The following is a 17,495-nucleotide window of genomic DNA, read 5'->3' on the forward strand; positions in this document are numbered from 1 at the left end:
GCGAGCTGCTATGACGTCATTACCTACATACACAAGCTACCCACAAACAGGCCAAGCACACACACGCACACACACACACACAAACACATACATGTCATACAATTTAGCCTGAAATGGGAGCTGAGACTAGCAACAGTTTGATGTAGTAACTTCCTATCCGACTCGCATTACTCGCAAAAAGAAACTCTCCTGAGAGCGCCATGCTCGGCAATTTGGTGTTATCCGTGCGTTCGTAACGAACTGCTTGCCGTATAAATAGGCGAGTGTCCTGGCAAACAGGATACAGTCTAACGAAAGACTTGCTTGCGTACGTGCCACAGATAGAGAGAGAGAGAGAGAGAAGCCAAGCAGCGGCATTCAACAAATCCGTTCTCAACATACAACAGTTTGAGAGTCATTGTATTGTGCTGTACTGAAAAATCATTGCATACTTTCGAGCAAGAATTTTGAATTTCTGAGTGTGCTGTGTGCGTGGTTTGTGCGTGAATTTCAACATTGCACTGCGTGCTAATCAAACAGGAGTGTAGTTTCGTACCAGGGCAATATGCAGGACGTGCACAATACTGCACCGAGAAGCAAGTGGCTACTGCTGCTCTTCTCCATGCTCCTAAATGCGGTAAGTATTTGGGTTTGGGCAGGGGCAGGGGCAGGGCAATGGTCAATGGGAAATGGGATTATATTATCAATATCAAATTTGCCGCCTGTAAATGTGTATCGAGTTATCAAAACAGCTTCAACAAATCTTCTTTTTCATTTTTCTCCCCCGAATGTGTCCGAATGGACAAGAATGGAATGTGTGTGCAACGGGGCGTAATTCATTTTCTGTTAAATCGCTTTTCTTTTGCCTTTCCTTTTTGTTTGCAACACTCGCCATTCTTTGTTCAGCGCATTGAAAAATGTTTATTCAAACAAACCAGATTTCAATTATAGCTTATTTTATGAGGAAAGTAGGAAAGCAGAAAACTAGGAAATTGCATCAATAAAATCGGTGCATTTTCTGCTAAAGCTATTCAAATAATTAAATTCTCATTCTAACTAGGTCGTGAGTAAATTGAATATAAATTCTTTGCATGCTTTAATTGGAAGCTGTGATTTTTAGATTTATATTATGTCCTTGGAATTAAAATTCGTGACAAAGCTTTTGCGCATTTATCTCGTCCGAGATCCTTTCTGATCATTTATCCTCTTCGACCACCCTGGGAGCCTCCTTGTCCACCTTGCTGGCCTCCTCGGGAACCCCCTTGGCCACCTTGGCTACCTTGTCCTCCTTGTCCACCTTGCTGGCCTCCTCGGGAACCTCCTTGTCCACCTTGCTTGCCTCCTCGGGAACCTCCTTGTCCACCTTGCTGGCCTCCTTGGGAACCTCCTTGTCCACCTTGCTGGCCTCCTCGGGAACCCCCTTGGCCATCTTGGCCACCTTGTCCTCCTTGTCCACCTTGTTGGCCTCCTTGGGAACCTGCTTGTTCACCTTGCTGGCCTCCTTGCCCACCTTGTCCTCCTTGTTCACCTTGCTGGCCTCCTTGGGAACCTCCTTGGCTACCTTGTCCTCCTTGTCCACCTTGCTGGCCTCCTCGGGAACCCCCTTGGCCACCTTGTCCACCTTGTCCTCCTTGTCCACCTTGCTGGCCTCCTCGGGAACCTCCTTGTCCACCTTGCTGGCCTCCTCGGGAACTCCCTTGGCCATCTTGACCACCTTGTCCTCCTTGTCCACCTTTCTGGCCTCCTTGGGAACCTCCTTGACCACCTTGTCTTCCTTGTCCACCTTGCTGGCCTCCTCGGGAACCTCCTTGGCCACGTTGATTACCTTGTGTGCCTTGCTGGCCTCCTTGGGAGCCTCCTTTTCCACCTTGTCCGCCTTGGCCACCTCGCTGGCCACCAGATCCTTTTCTGGGACCTTGAGCGGCAGCGATTGCCACCAATCCAACTAGCACAATAAGGACTGAGATACGCATTTTATTCTCTTCTTCGACTCAAGTATTGACACAGACTGATTTGTCTTCTTTGGATAAGCTAGTTCTTATATAGAAGAAATGGTTCGAAATTGACGCAAACACTTCATAACAGATGCTAATTGTAAACATTTCATTCTATTGTTCAGTTTGTGTATACTTATTTGTATATAACAATTATTATTCTGCACGTTTTTAAAAATAACCCAAAGGTGTTTTAAATTTGTTTTTGAATTTAAGCTCAAAGTTTATTTTTCGTCATACTTGAATCATTACGTAAGAGTATAAATTCAGCCGCAAAGTTATCAAAAGTAGTTAATTAAACCTAATGATTTTCCCAGTTTTGCCTAAAACCTAAAACCGATTTAACGTTTAAAATATTGGATAAATACTAAATTTAATGTGTTGTTGCGATTCACATATGATATATATATAAATAAATCTAGAGATTGAAGAGTTGGCCAAGCATGCAATTGGATAAGAAAATAGTGCTCAATGTGTATTTTCATGGCAGTTTCAGCCAGAAAACTGGGTTTCAACTGAGTTCATGGCATCCCTTAGTCGATCTCTCTCAACCTGCTCTTTCTTACTTGTCCTCAGATGTATTGTAGGGTTTCTTTTCAAATACATATTTGTATACCTTGACCCATTGAAAATGAGTGATATTATATACATAATTATAATTATTATATCGTACATAATTGCATATTATTTTATAGCTTTTACATTACAGTCTTTGTACAACGGTTCCAGTGACCTGCTACAAATGGTATTCTGCAAATGTTTTTAACTGTCAGAAGAAAGCAATTTCGACTTCATATGGGATATATATGTTTTTGATTAGGACCAACAGCCGAGTTGATATAGGCATATGCGACCGTCTGTCCATTTAAACAAATGGATCTCAGACTCTATAAGAGCTAGATACTTCGAATTTTTAAGTTTAAAAAAGGATACATTGGATTTTTTTTTATAAATCAGAAACAGTGTGATAGAAATTTTTATTAGCGAAAAGAGTTTATCTAATAATTGTCAATTGATACACTCAATAGTCGTCGTTGTAATCATCATCCTGGTTGCCTCCTTCTTGAGGGCCTCCTCGTCCACCTTGAGGGGGTTCTTGCGGCCTATCCTGGGGACCTCCACGTCCACCTTGCGAGTCACCTTCGGGACCTCCTCGTCCACCTTCTTGGCCATCAAAATCGTAGTTATAATCCTCATTCGAGCCGTCCTCGAAGTCTTCTTGAGGGCGTTCTTGCGGCCTATCCTGGGGACCTCCACGTCCACCTTGCGGCCTATCCTGGGGACCTCCACGTCCACCTTGCGGCCTATCCTGGGGACCTCCACGTCCACCTTGCGGCCTATCCTGGGGACCTCCACGTCCACCTTGCGGCCTATCCTGGGGACCTCCACGTCCACCTTGCGGCCTATCCTGGGAACCTCCACGTCCACCTTGTGGCCTATCCTGGGGACCTCCACGTCCACCTTGCTGCCTATCCTGGGGACCTCCACGTCCACCTTGCTGCCTATCCTGGGGACCTCCACGTCCACCTTGCTGCCTATCCTGGGGACCTCCACGTCCACCTTGCGGCCTATCCTGACGACCTCCTCGTCCATCTGGCGGACCTCCTTGAGGACCTCCTCGTCCACCTTGAGGACCGCCTTGTCCACCTGGAGGGCCACCCTGCCGACCTCCTTGGCCACCTTGTGAGCCCCCTCGTCCACCTTGGCTCCTACCCCGGGAACGTCCTTGGGCACCTCTTTGGCCACCTTGTGACCCTCCTCGTCCACCTCGCTGTCCTCCTCGCTGTCCCCCTCGCTGTCCTCCTCGCTGTCCTCCTCGTTGACCTTGAGCGGCAGCGATAGCCACCAATGCAACAAGCACAATAAGAATCGAGATACGCATTTTATTTTCGTCGACAAGCAGTCAAGCAGTAACACAGACTGACTTGTCTTCTTTGGATTAGCTAGTGCTTATATAGAAGAAATGGTTGGAAATTAACGAAAACACTTCAGAACAGATGCTAATTGTAAACATATCAATCTATTGTTCAGTTTGTGTGTGCTATTTTTGTAAATAACAATTATTATTATGCACGTGTTTAAAAATAACCCAAAGGTGGTTTGAATTTGTTTTTTTAATTTTGGCTCAGAGTTTGCTTACGTCAAGCTGAAAGTAATAATCCAGGGTTTTATTTTTAATTTATAAGTACATGTTCAATTTAATCATTTGAATTGATTTACGCCTAAACTGAGTTTTATTTTCCAGGTTTAAATGACGATTGGTTGTCATACAAGTATTATATTCTATACTAAAATAAGAGACAGTTAAATAATTTAATATATGTTAGCTCCTTCGATTGCATAACCCTCAATTAGGAAATGGGAAACATATTCACTTACTTACTTAAGATTGCACTTCGAGTACAATTTGTACTTGAGTAACTTGCAACATACAAGTGCAAGAACTGTGGTCTTTTTCACCTAAATTGTTGGCAATATTTCAGTAGCCCACAGTGCAAACGCCTTCGCAATGTTGTTATTTATATGTGCCACGCCCCCCACCCCGGAGAGCAACAGCAGCTGCAACAGTTGCCAGTTGTGTGGTTGTCATGGCGCTGGTCCATAGGCAACCACTTCCCTAACGGCTCTTGCTGCCTGGTGACACGTGCCACCACTGCTCCAAAGAGCAATTTGTTTCCCTTTTCCTCTCTATACTTATTTTATTTTTTTCACTCATTTCTTGTTTTTTTTCTCACTTTTTTTTGCAGCTTTACAATTTATGTGGCATGCTCGACTTTCTCTAATTTTGCCTGTTGGCATTCGTTGACATTTGTCAACGTTCATTCCTGTGGTCGTGACCTGTAACCTTTTACTCCCCCTCCTCCAAAGGTTCCGCTGTCATTCCATTCCGTAACCCTATCCTGTCAGCGCCCATGACAACTGTCTGTCCGTCATAAATGTGTGCGACAGATTATAAAATTGTTGTCACAAATAATTTTCTATATCATAAAGCATGACTGAATGCGTTGTACCCCTTTTCCTCTCTCTCTTTCTCTCTCTCTCTCTCTCTCTCTCTCTCTCTCTCCCTCTCTCTCTCTATCTCTGTTTTGCGTCTTAATTAAAATGTTGTCATTTTATCTTGCATACGCGATGTAAATTTTGCTTGGCGACACTAATGAAGTGCGCGCAAGGAATGCATTTGATTGCAAAAATGCTCGCTTTGCTTGGCAGGACACAAAAGAATGTGGCAAAAGTAGTTGGCAAAAACTCGGCTAACACTTTCTACTTTTAAGATAAAGGGGATGGTAGTTACGAAGGGAAGGGGGAAGTCTGCTGGCTAAGCAGCTTAATTGCGGTGGGCTTATGAGCGTCGTTCAAATATGTTGAAATGGTCGAAATATGTCCTAGATTGTTTTGGCTTTGCTTAAGTCCTGAGTGGATAAAATCAATGAAAAGTGTAAAGTTGTATGTTAAGTAGAAATTCACTCTCATTATAATTTTAGTTATAAGCTGAAGATATAAATTTTCCTATCTGTTAAGCAAGTTGAAGATTACTAATAGATAAATTTCACGTTTTATTAATTGAAACATATTTTTTATTATTATAATTATATATAATATATAATATATATGTATATATATATTTTGTTTTTTTTTTGATTGAGTTGTATACTTGGTTCTCCATGATTTGTAGATTTTCTCCTAAAAAAAGCAATCCTTTGTTGGGGCAATAAATTTTACGCATGTTAAGCAAGTAGAGTATTTTCTCAGTTAAACTGATTTATCAACATGATTCGCTGACATAAATCAATGTGATTTCTATTATAGTGTGTCGATGCTGTCTGTCAACGTGTAATCTCTGAGACTGACAGCTGCAACGACGTCATTTTGATTTGCAATAAGCACAACGAACAAATAAACATATACATATATATTGATAGAAACGCATTCTGAGTGACGTATTTCCCAGTTGCTATTCACTCTGCGTCATTTCAAATGTTGCAACGTGGCAACAGTAGGTCGCAGGAGCGAGATTGGGCTTGTGCACATAACGGTCTCAGTACAGAACAGCTTATCATCATGAGAATTATGTTGCATTACTGAAGATTCACCGTTCTGTCATCGACAGTTGTGCCGCCTCCTCTTACGGGATGCCAATCTAATTACACATGTGTGTACGATATACATACGAGTGTCCCACATATAATTTAATCAAAATATGCCTTTTTCTCCTTGTGTATAAAAACAAATATTCGTTATCTTGTGCAAAGTACAGGCAGACACACACTCACACACACACGCACACACATCTGTATATATAAACGACAGCATTATTTCCTGCCTCATAAATAACGAACTGTGTGCCACACGTAATTGGGAATTCACACCTGAAAACAAACAGGGGAGGGACGGGCAACTTTTGTAACAACTTATATCTCCACCTATTCCCCTCTTCCTCACTGCTTCTCTTTCTCTGCCTGTGCCCAATCTTGAACTAGACATTGGACAAACAGTGCTCGACTCAAAGTTTGTGTTTGTCTGGAAAGTTCGTCCAAGATTTGGGCTCCGAACTTTATGTAAAATCATTGTTCAAATACTGATATTGATTAGGCGCCGAATTGCACACAAAGTGCTTAAATTCATTCGAGTTGATTATCTCAAGTTAATCAACTGAAAGTAATAAATTGAAAGGATTATATTGTGGAACTTTTATGAAGTTTATTATTAGTAATCGTTGACTTAAAACATTAAATATATTATAAATTACAGCTTTGTTTGGTTTTTTGCTCGCCTGTGAAAAGCTTATGTCACATATCTTAGCTTTATTGCGTTTGTTCAAGGGCATTAAGAAAAAATAAAAATAATATTAGAAATAGTTTATCATTCTGTATGCTCTGAATTTCTTCAATTTAATGAGCTCTTTTTCAAACTATACAACATAATAACCATATTAAATACCTTTCGCGAACTATGAGAAATGAAAAATAAAATAAGGCAAAACAGATTTCCCTCCCTAAGCGCTTTCAGCTATGAGAAATAAAATAAAAATATAGTTTTAATACAAACAACAATTTTTCAGCTTAACGAGCTTAACCTGTAATGAACAACTTCTCAACTATGCAGCATGGATAATAAAAAGAAAAATTAGCTATTTTTATTTCATTTTTCCGAAGCTACTTATGCAAAGGAATTCAATCAGCTGCCAAACATGACCCAAACAGCTTAAAATTTTGCTTTGCAAATAGGAAAAAAAATCGCGGAAGTAAATTAAAAACGCGTGAAATCATGTTGACAAAATGGGGAACATGAGAAGTAACTGAAATAAGTAGCAGCATTACGTGAATAGCTATCAATATCGCATGCTGCTGCTGCCTGGCAACACACAAGCGATAGCGACTTGGGACATGCTACATGCCACATGAGGTGCTTTACATTTTTGATATTAAAAAGGTCGAATTTTTTTTTTATTTTTATCTCAGTACACCCACGCAAATTATACACAGTCAGACGAGTCTCTTGTCAAGTTTAGCAGCGCACAGAAAACATTTGTTACTTTTTTATGTGCTTTTTTGAAAGAAAAGAAAAAAAACTGTTGCATTCTTTCAGCTGTTACAAAAATAGAAAATAGGGAATCGCGTATTTTCCGGTGAATTACGCTCAAAACCGATTCTAAAGATTAATTTTACGTTTTTTTTTTTTCCGTAATACAACCAAGCCTTCCAATCTGTTACGGCTTAAAGAAAAACCAATCAGTAAAGGAAAACTCAAAGAAAACCCACACATGCGAAGCAGTTGCTGTGCCAAAAAAGTTAAAGACGCCAAGGCAATGTAAACAGATTCTAATTGAAAACTGTTGAATTCATCACCTTGTGGCATACACTGGAGTTTGTGTGTATGTATGTGTACATGGGTGTAAATGTGTGTGTTGCACCGTTGATAGCTCAATGACTTTCCGAAGTTTATTACGACAACGAAATTGAATTGGGACGGCGATTTTTATTGATTGTTGTGATTTGATTTGCCCTAAAGAAAAAACAACAATTGGGGAAATGCTCCTTATTTTTTGACTGGGAAAGTGGCTTATCCTCCACAATCAATCACTAATGCGTGTCTGAAGAGATCCACTTACTGTCATTAACCAAATTGTTTGTTGCCTTTCCATGCCACTCTGGCATTTCGCTGGCTAGTGTGTATGTAATTGCTGCCACACCCACCAACACACACCAACACACAAACGCACCCAACTAATCGCCCACATTCAGCAGGTCTCGTCATGTAGATTTCCATGTGGGCCGTTGGTTTTTATGAAAAAGCGCATCATGTGTGTGGATTACATTCTGAATGGGTAATTACAATCACAGCTGGGTGACGATAATGTCCTGGCGTGTCCTGGCATTGCTTTTAGCATTTATTGTCAGCCGGAAAATACCTGAATGAGTTTTACAAAGATACAATGAAAGTAGATAGCGAAAAAAGCAAACAACCTTTTATGAGGATTATATTATTTATCCGAGAAAAAAACATTTTAACAGCAAGATGCCGAATGGTGAACTGATATTCCTTTTAAATGATTCCAAATTGGTTCGACTTTCGATACTACTTAATATTATCGTTTCAAATTTTCATACAAGAATTTATTCACATTAGCCTGGCCAAAATTATATGTATATAATATAATTTTGCACTCCCCCGCCCTCTCTTAATTTAAGATGAAAATTATTCATTTGAAATCGTCCCAAACAAAAAAGAAAAATTCTTAAGCTAAGATTTTCTAGTAGAAATAATCCATTCTTTTATTTTAGTAACAGACAATTTGTGAACAATATTAATATCATTCTCAAAGAAGCTTTCTAGATAGACTCTTAAAAAATGCCCAAAATATAATCCCTTCAAAGGAAATAACCCAAAAATTAATTATAGTCAAAATCTCTAATAAAAATAAAAAAAGGGAATGACATTACAGTACTGTACTGTGTGCGGGATGCGGCAATACCTTGAAGCAGATGAGGAATCCTGTAAAGGTTAAAGTACTTAAGTTTTAATGCTACGCAAAATATTTATTTAAGAAAAAGCAAAGCCAAACGAAATGCGTCATTAAATTGCCCCAAGTAACGAAATAAACAACAACAAAGATGGAGCATGTCCAGACCGCCTCAGCAATAATAAAATTTGCTTGTGGCAGGACACAAGCGACATAAGCGGATCAACAGGCAACACCCAGCAGAGCAGCAAGCAGCAGCCATCAGAGAGGGGCAAATAACTGTTGTCGACAGCTGGACGCTTAAGCTGGGCGCTTAAGGACGATGGCATCCTTGGCCCCAAGCTGATTAGTGAAAAATACGTATTAGGGCCAATTAGCTAGGGAATAATACGAATTCAAAGGAATCGAACAAGTTGAACAGTTCAATTGTTTTCTGGCATATCCCCTCAGACTTTCGCTCACTTCCACTTGGCGATAATTTTAATTGAGTTTTTTATTTCAGCGTTTTCGGCATTTTAATTTTAATTAATTACATTTTTTACTGCGAAACGTGGAAACAGAGAATGGACAATAGGACAATAAGGCAGAAGGACCTGATCCTGGTCTGCTCTCGACACTTTCAAGTCTTGTTTATAATTACTCTCGTGCAAATTAAATAATAAATTATGATTGAATTTTCTATGCCCCATTGTCAAGCAACAGAAGCATAAACTTCAGACAAAAATGTTATTTATTCAACAAACAATTTTAATAAGCTCTTTGTGAGTACAAATTAAACATCCGACCATTTTTTACTATGTAAGGACTGTGTAATGTTTTGAGTTTCTGGCAAGCACTTTATGGGAATATAATTTTCACTTCAACATCCAGCCAGAGTGGCGTTCCCACTCTGAGTGTAGTTTTATTCTAGAACTCAAACCATGCTCAAAAAACCACGGTTTTCCAAAATCAGATCATTATGGCATTGAAAAGCATTGGCTTTCTTCATTTGCTATTCTCTGGCATAGAATTTTAATATGCACTTCGAGCCCGAATTGCATTTTCAACTTTGAGTAGAGTATTAATCTAGAGCCAGGTTTAAAGAGCGCCGGTTATTGAAAATCTGATTACTTTTCACAAAGATGTGGCATTGGAAAGTTTACACTAGATGCTACTTTGATTGATAAAATTAGTTTCTTATTTCTATTACCTTGAATGTAACATAAACTTAAATAATAATTAATAACAATAATTTGAGATATAGAAAGCAGTTTTTGATAATAAATTTTAAATATTTAAAGAGACAACTTCTCTAATTTTCTATTCCTCACTCTCCTCCCCCCATCTCCCTATTCCTTCCCCTCCCCTGTCTACCCACCCAGTCGGTATTCAGTAAAATGAGACAAAGTAACGAGGCAAACAATTTTGTCAACGCAAATTTTCTGCTGGGAATGCTTCGCGCTTCATTTATTGTCACAAGAATTTTTGTGTCGAAGAATAGAATAGTAAAGCAAAAAATGCGATGCCACGCCCTCACGCTCTTGTTTGTTTAGGATGTGTGGAAGAAAGGCGAGGGGAGGGTATACTAGCTGTGGTCAGAGTATTATTTGATGACGTAAATCGGAGTGCTTCTGGAATGCCAGAGCTTAAATTTTTGAAATTAAATTTCTGTTGCATGCTTTTCTGAGTTTTGCCCAACTGTCGTTTAAGTATTCGGCGTGAATTGGCAGTTTTATGTGCTCGTTGTTTATTTTTTTTGTACTTGTCGCGTTGTTCGTTGTTTGTTCATTCGCTTTGCAATCTCCGCAGTTCACATGAATACGTAAACACAAAAAGGACGCCAGGACACGAGGAGTGCTAGGAGTCGAATCGCGTTGTGTTGAGTTAAGCCTGAAAACATGCACTAACATTTTTGCATTGTCATAAAACGATTTACGATACGACCACTATTCACGACTATATGGCAATCGTTGGCGATATGGCCATAATACCCTTTTACCCAGGCACATTTTGACCATCATCGAATGGCAACAGAGCAAACAAGAGAAATATTCAATTTGTTGCATGCATGATTTGTTTGGCAGTTATTGCTTATTGTGTGGAAATTAATTTGCAGTTAAGCAGGATTGACATAAATAAAACACAATTAAATATGCCTTCTCGTTTTAAGTGGATAATAAGTGGCTTATGTGAATGTTCGCTTTTTCTTATATTATTTGTAGTGTGTTTTTGTATTTATTGCTAAAAATATTAAAGACAAACGTAGAAACTAATTTGTCTGCTGCGAACCCATTAAAAATGCACAATAATTTTAATATTGTTGTGCAAAAGTTGTGTAAGAAGTAACGAACTAATATCAGCAAGTCTACTATTTATTTAAGAGCTGGGCTTAGTATAAATCTTAATCGAGCTCTCTCGACCAGAGCGTTCTAATTTGTTTCTTTTCTCTTACTATAAAAATAACCTACTCTCTCCAGGAAGCCTTCTATTTTTCTACTTTCTCCTGCGACTCTTTATGATATCACAAGAATTTAAGTCTGCTTTCCTTTAAGTTATTAGCCGAATTTCGAGCATATTTCTGTTTGTCTCAACTTTCAATAAGTCGCATTCTTGCCAAAAACTTTCCAGCTTAGCAAATGAATCGAATAGCTAAAGGATATCATTTAGTTGATGTAGCAAACACCTTGCAGGCATTATTCCTCAACGCTAATATGAGATAGAACTTGGCATCCAAGCAATGTCTAAACAACAACAACACACACACACACACTCACACTTGAGTGCACATAAGTAGTTGTCAATTTCTGTATGAGATTTACGGTGCTTGCGCCTCCGGCGAGCACATCATGCTCCTGCTCCGCCCATCTCCCCCATACCCACATCTGCTTCCCTTGTTAAAGGCGGCTGCATTGTCTCTGCTCTCGCAGCAGGAAACGTCACACACACGCACACACATACGCGTACATAGAGTAAATTCCCAAGCTTCTTGTTCTTGACTTTATCCAATTCGCCTGAAGGCTTCCCCCCCGCTGCCTCTGTGTACGTGTGTACTAAAAGCTAAATATTATGAGTATAGCTTAGAATTGGCAGCACACACACACGCACACACACACACACTCAAACGCCCACACACACAGACACTCAGTTGTGGAATGCCAGCTAGTTGTTTTTATTTTGAAGTAGCAGAAGAAGGTGTGAAAGCAGATATGACAGGCATTGAGAGGATACTTAGGATACTTGTTGTTAGCCTGTTGCAAAGCGGGATTAGTTTTCAGCCTCGGACAGACGAACAATAGTTAAGTAAACTACATTCAAGTATCCACTCGAGTATCTTTAATAGACTTCGAAAAGAGACAACTGCGCTTAAGAAGCTCTTAATATGTGCATATACAAGAAATTATTATCAAGATATCAGACATTCGAAAATCTTAAGAAAACTTAATATGCTTTCAAGTCTTCAGCAGAGATACCGATACATAAAACGCTAAGTAATATACATTTACCTATAGTTGTAATCATCCGTCCAATCACTATTATGAACAGTAACTATGATTTTAAAAACACTAGTTTTCGATATTTATGAAGCTTGATTATTTCGAATCAGGGTGTTTAATCGAATTGTATTTCGGTTCCGTTTCGTAAATTGTAAAAGTTTCGGTAAAAGGTTTGAATAAGTTTTTCAGTAGTCTGCTCTTAAATAATTTGTTGAATTCCGATTGCTATTCTAAATTTCAATCGATAAATAATCGATAAAAGTCATGTTATATGCGTTTGTTGTATCTTTCGGAATAATATTTATATAAAAACTGCTCTCACTAAAAAAAATACCTGTATAAGACTTATATATTTATTCACATTTCAATTTAGAATCTCTGAAAGCATTTTAATATCCCAAATGACGACCTTCGAGGCGGACTAAAAATAGCGTTTTGCATAAACTTTATCTCTGGCAAACGCAACAGTTTTGGGATTTATGGAAATGTCAGAGCATTAAATAAATATGCGATAATAACCGTTAACCGTTAACCGTTATTGCTTAACCGTTAACCGTTAATGTGGTGCGCTTGAGATGCTGATAAATGGCGCACAAAAGTATGCAGCGAATAAAGCAATAAATTTAACTAAGCTGGCAGCTCTCTTTGCATAAACTGTCAGTTGGGGAGGAGGCAGAGGCAAAGGATAAGAGAGGTTGTTGTGGGTGGGGGGACTGTTATTTAAAAATGTGGGCGTAAATGCGGCAAACATCGACACATTTCAAAATTAATTTAGCGTAAGTAATTGTGGCAATTGTGACGAGAGAGCCTCCGCTCTTCAGTCCCTTTGCTAATTGAAATGTTTTCCAGCGTGATGCAAGTCGATTCTTTTGTAAACCCCTTTAACATTTCTCCATTTATCCATTTCCGTATTTTCTTTTCACTTTGCAGGCTGTACAGCCACGCGCATTTAACGTTAATGCCAGCGAGGATATTGGCAATGTGTCGCCCTGCGAAATGGAGTCCATAATAAATCAACTGATGAATCCCGGTCCGGAATATCAGCTACACGTAAGTTACACTCACAGGCAAAATCCTGACAAGGCAATTACAACTGACTTTAAGGGCAGCAGGTGTGCACACTTGCAAAAAAAAAAAATTAGAACAAGTAAATCCACATTGGCAAAGAGATATTTTTCAGGGATTTTTAAAAGTTATTTTCTTGTCAAAAAAATATACAAATAAAGTAACAAACTTTAAATTACCATTTAATATGCAATCCACTTTCTTGCAACCCGGGCAGGCTTCTGCGTTACGCAATCAGCTGAAGAATCTGCTCCGTGAACGTCAGCTGGCAGTGGGCGAGGAGCAGCCGCTGGGCGATTATGCTGACTACTTGGATGAGGACAAGCGTTCGGTGGCCGCCTTGGCCGCTCAGGGATTACTCACACCTAAACGCAGTCTGGCCACACTGGCCAAGAACGGACAGTTGCCGACCGCGGAGCCTGGCGATGATTATGCGGATGCCGATTCGGGTGAACCCAGCGAACAGAAGCGTTACATTGGCTCCCTGGCCCGTGCTGGTGGCCTGATGAGTTTTGGCAAACGAAATGTGGGCACACTGGCACGTGACTTCCAGCTGCCCAATGGGAAGCGTAATATAGCGACTATGGCTAGATTGCAAAGTGCCCCAAGCACTCATCGTGAGCCACCGAAGCGAAATGTGGCAGCTGTGGCACGTTACAATTCGCAGCAGCATCAGAATCATCAGCGCAGCAATGGCGAGAAACGGAATCTGGGCGCATTGAAATCATCGCCGGTGCACGGCATGATGCAACAGAAGCGAGAGGATGTGGAGATGGCCCTGCTTCAGCCAGCTGCTGCAGCTTCTGCTGCTGCGCCCGACTATGCCGATCCCATGCAGAGCTACTGGTGGTATCCCAGCTATGCCGGCTACGCCGATCTCGACTGGAATGACTATCGACGCGCCGAGAAACGATATCTGGGTAAGTATCTTTGACGTCTGCTCAAGAGGAAGTCCTCCTAGTTGTACAACTTGTAGCCTTGCAGAGGGGATTTTTGATTATTCTTTATTCAATTTTGTTATGAATTCTCTTCAACATCTCAGTGTCCGATTTAAGTAGAGTTGAACTTGAAACTTGAGAAGTCGTTTGTGGAAGAGGATATTCAAATCCTAATCATAATAATCATAATTGTAATACATTGAAGGAGACTTGACGAGCTCACATATTATATATATATTTTTAATCAACAGCCTAGACAGTATATAAACCCAAGACTCATTAAAAATGTTGAAAAGCTTCTAAAGAATTTGAGCCAATGCTTGTAATAGTCCGAGTTAAGCATCACCGACTCTAAAAAGTATATATATTCATGATCAGCATCAAAAGCCGAGACAATTTAGCCATGTTCCTTAATCCATTTTTATCTAAAGACAGTAAATATCAACTCATTCAATTATCATTTAATTTTTCTATTATTGAAATAATGGTTCGAGAGTTGTGTCTTATGCAGAGTAGATTAGTATGACTAAGATTATAGCACGAGTCAAAAATGGTGGCTGGGATCTGTTCATATAATACCATACATTTATTACACATCTACTCGAATATATAGAAGGAAAAGTGTTCATTTCATTTGTGAGCATTGCATCTGCAAGGCTATTAAATGTGGACTACGGCCATATGACGTAGTCGGTAGTAGACCCCCTTGCCCCCTTTGAGCACCCTGCACCTAGTTAGTGGTAATGCGGTACACAATAGATATATTTATATATATATATATATATATAAATATATATGCACTTGAACGATCAACAACAAAAGACACCTCCAAGGATCCCGAATTGTTTGGCATTGAGCATGGCAATGAGGCAACAAATCTTGCCAATTTTCCGGACTTGCAAATGGAGCCGGAGCAGGAGCAGGAACAGGAGCTGGAGAGGGAGCATGAGAGGGAGCAACCGGAGCAACCGCCAGAGAAGCGTCACATTGGAGCCGTTTATCGTTCCGGTTTTCTGCCCAGCTACCGTTATTTGCGCAGCCCCACAATGAACGGTGCCGGGGGGCGCTTTAGTCGCTCGGGACGTGCCAGGCAATTTGTATGAGTAAATGGCGATGGTTCGATGTGTGCTGCATAATTTTATAATTTCCTTTGGGTTTTAATTTTATGATTGCATTTTTTTTTTGTTCGTATTTAAACTTGTTGTGTGTTTTTGAGTTGGAAAACTGAGTCTGTCGCCTGCAGAATGTCGAATGTCGAATGTCGCCTGTCATTCAACAACAGATCGTGAATGTAACTATCAAATGTGGCTATCCATAAAAACTACAAAACTATTCTCCTATATCTCTAAACGTACTCAGTTTAGTTTTGACTTCTGCTTATTTTTGTAGGCTTGCTTATGCTAATCTTTTTGTTAGTCGGCGTTAGTTGAGTTTTCCTATACTTTCAAAGAGTTCTTACGCAACTTAGCATTAGATAATCTCACAAAAATTCAAACCTGACCCAAAAAACAAATTTTTGTAACTTAAAATTACTCTTAGCACACGCATAAGTGTATATAGAAATGGAATGCAGCATTGATTTCCTCTTTGTGCATAACGAGCTGACAATGTCAAATTTGTATCTTCAATTCAGCAGTATTGAGCTCTATTGTGCAGTTTTCCATAATATAATCGCCAATCCAATTTCTGTTCACATTTCCGTTAACACACTCCTAATACAATTTCTGGCGGAAATTCAATTTTCCGTATGTTGGGGATTCTGTATATCTGATAATCGCATAATATCCGGCAGTTTGTTTGCCTTGCAGAGCCCCGGAGTTCCTCAACCGTCCCCCCTTCTCTTCTAGGGCAATTTATTTTGTGTGCTGCAAAACTTTGTAGCTGTCATTTGAAATGCGCTTTGTATTTGTAATTCAGCGAATTTAGCTGCGTCAATGACAATAATTCAAATAGTTAGGCGAAAAGTTTTTGCTCGAAGCTCATCAGATTTGTTGGTAATTTAAATGCCCTTTTGTGCAACAAAGTTTTACTGAATGGCACTTATTGAGAAATCCATTTAATTTCTACCTTCAACGATTTAATTGTTCCTGGGAACAGTTGCGACCCCAATGTGTTGCCTACATTTATGCTGCACGTGGAAGTTTTAGCGACGGATTTGTAAAATAACGTTGCCTACTTTTGGGCGGCTGAAGAAAAATATTATTAAGTGAAGTTGTTGCAAAATCAATTTAAACTTACCTTTAATTAGTAAATAAAATTCAAAATTGTTATATGTGTTGATGCTGTTAAATTTATATATATATGAAATTATATATGTGCGTATGTAATATTTCTTGAGTAAATTGTAATTCAGCTTGGTTCATTGGCATGTTATAAAAATTGGCATGTTTTCTGTATATTCTGTGTTTTAATTTCCTTCTCTTTAAACTATTACTTCGTGTAGGACAGACAGAACATAGAAAATGTCAACTAGTTGCATGTGTTCTACTAAAACACAGCGAGAAACTAAACGGAAAGCCAAGTGTATTTTGTATTGTCTTGTACTCTTCTAGATTTCGTATATATAGATGTATTTTTCATATTATGTATTTCGAGCGAGTCTTGTGATGAGAAAGAGAACTAATTAAGTTGTGTATGTGTGTTTGGTGTTTTTTTTTTTTTTATATTTTTGGATAACTGCAGGTCGAGTACTACCCCCAACACGAGCGACTGCGTCAACCAATCGCAGCCGTTTGTAAACGTTGTTTCCTACCCAATCGACCGATGATGAACTGGAGCAGTGCTGGCATACGCGGTAGTCTCTCCAAATACTATACGGATCCCCTATCTCGATCCTCCACAGCAGCCACAGCTGCTCGCATGCGTAGCAGCAGCAGCAGCATTTTGACAAACTCCCTGCCAAGTGGACACCACAACAACATTAGCAATAGCAACCGGAACCGGATCTATCCACCATTTCATGCTTGGGGCACCCCGCCACGTATTACAGCACTGCAACGACGCGTCTATCGACGCAACGGTGAGTCCATGGACAATTATGAATACTAAATAACAATTATATATAACAAATAAATATATATCTACA

At 39.6% G+C, this 17,495-nt stretch overlaps 1 protein-coding gene across 3 annotated transcripts; it reads left to right on the forward strand.

Annotated features, from left to right (window-relative positions):
• The first annotated feature begins 318 nt into the window (after nt 1–318).
• LOC6568763 (neuropeptide-like 1) lies at nt 319–17,495 on the forward strand. Of its 3 annotated transcripts, none has more exons than XM_032741136.2 (5): nt 319–616; nt 13,338–13,457; nt 13,690–14,392; nt 15,233–15,513; nt 17,093–17,157. In XM_032741136.2, the coding sequence occupies exons 1-4, from the start codon at nt 545–547 to the stop codon at nt 15,511–15,513; spliced, it is 1,176 nt and encodes a 391-aa protein (XP_032597027.1). In that variant the 5' UTR covers nt 319–544; the 3' UTR covers nt 17,093–17,157. The 3 variants fall into 3 exon arrangements, with proteins under 3 accessions (XP_032597027.1, XP_001995397.1, XP_032597028.1); XM_001995361.3 differs by having other exon boundaries at nt 322–616; nt 15,233–15,507; nt 17,093–17,495; XM_032741137.2 differs by lacking the exon at nt 15,233–15,513 and having other exon boundaries at nt 323–616; nt 17,093–17,209.

The sequence above is a fragment of the Drosophila grimshawi genome, unplaced genomic scaffold, assembly GCF_018153295.1.
Source record: "Drosophila grimshawi isolate 15287-2541.00 unplaced genomic scaffold, ASM1815329v1 contig_131, whole genome shotgun sequence".
Taxonomy (NCBI): Eukaryota; Metazoa; Arthropoda; class Insecta; order Diptera; family Drosophilidae; genus Drosophila; species Drosophila grimshawi.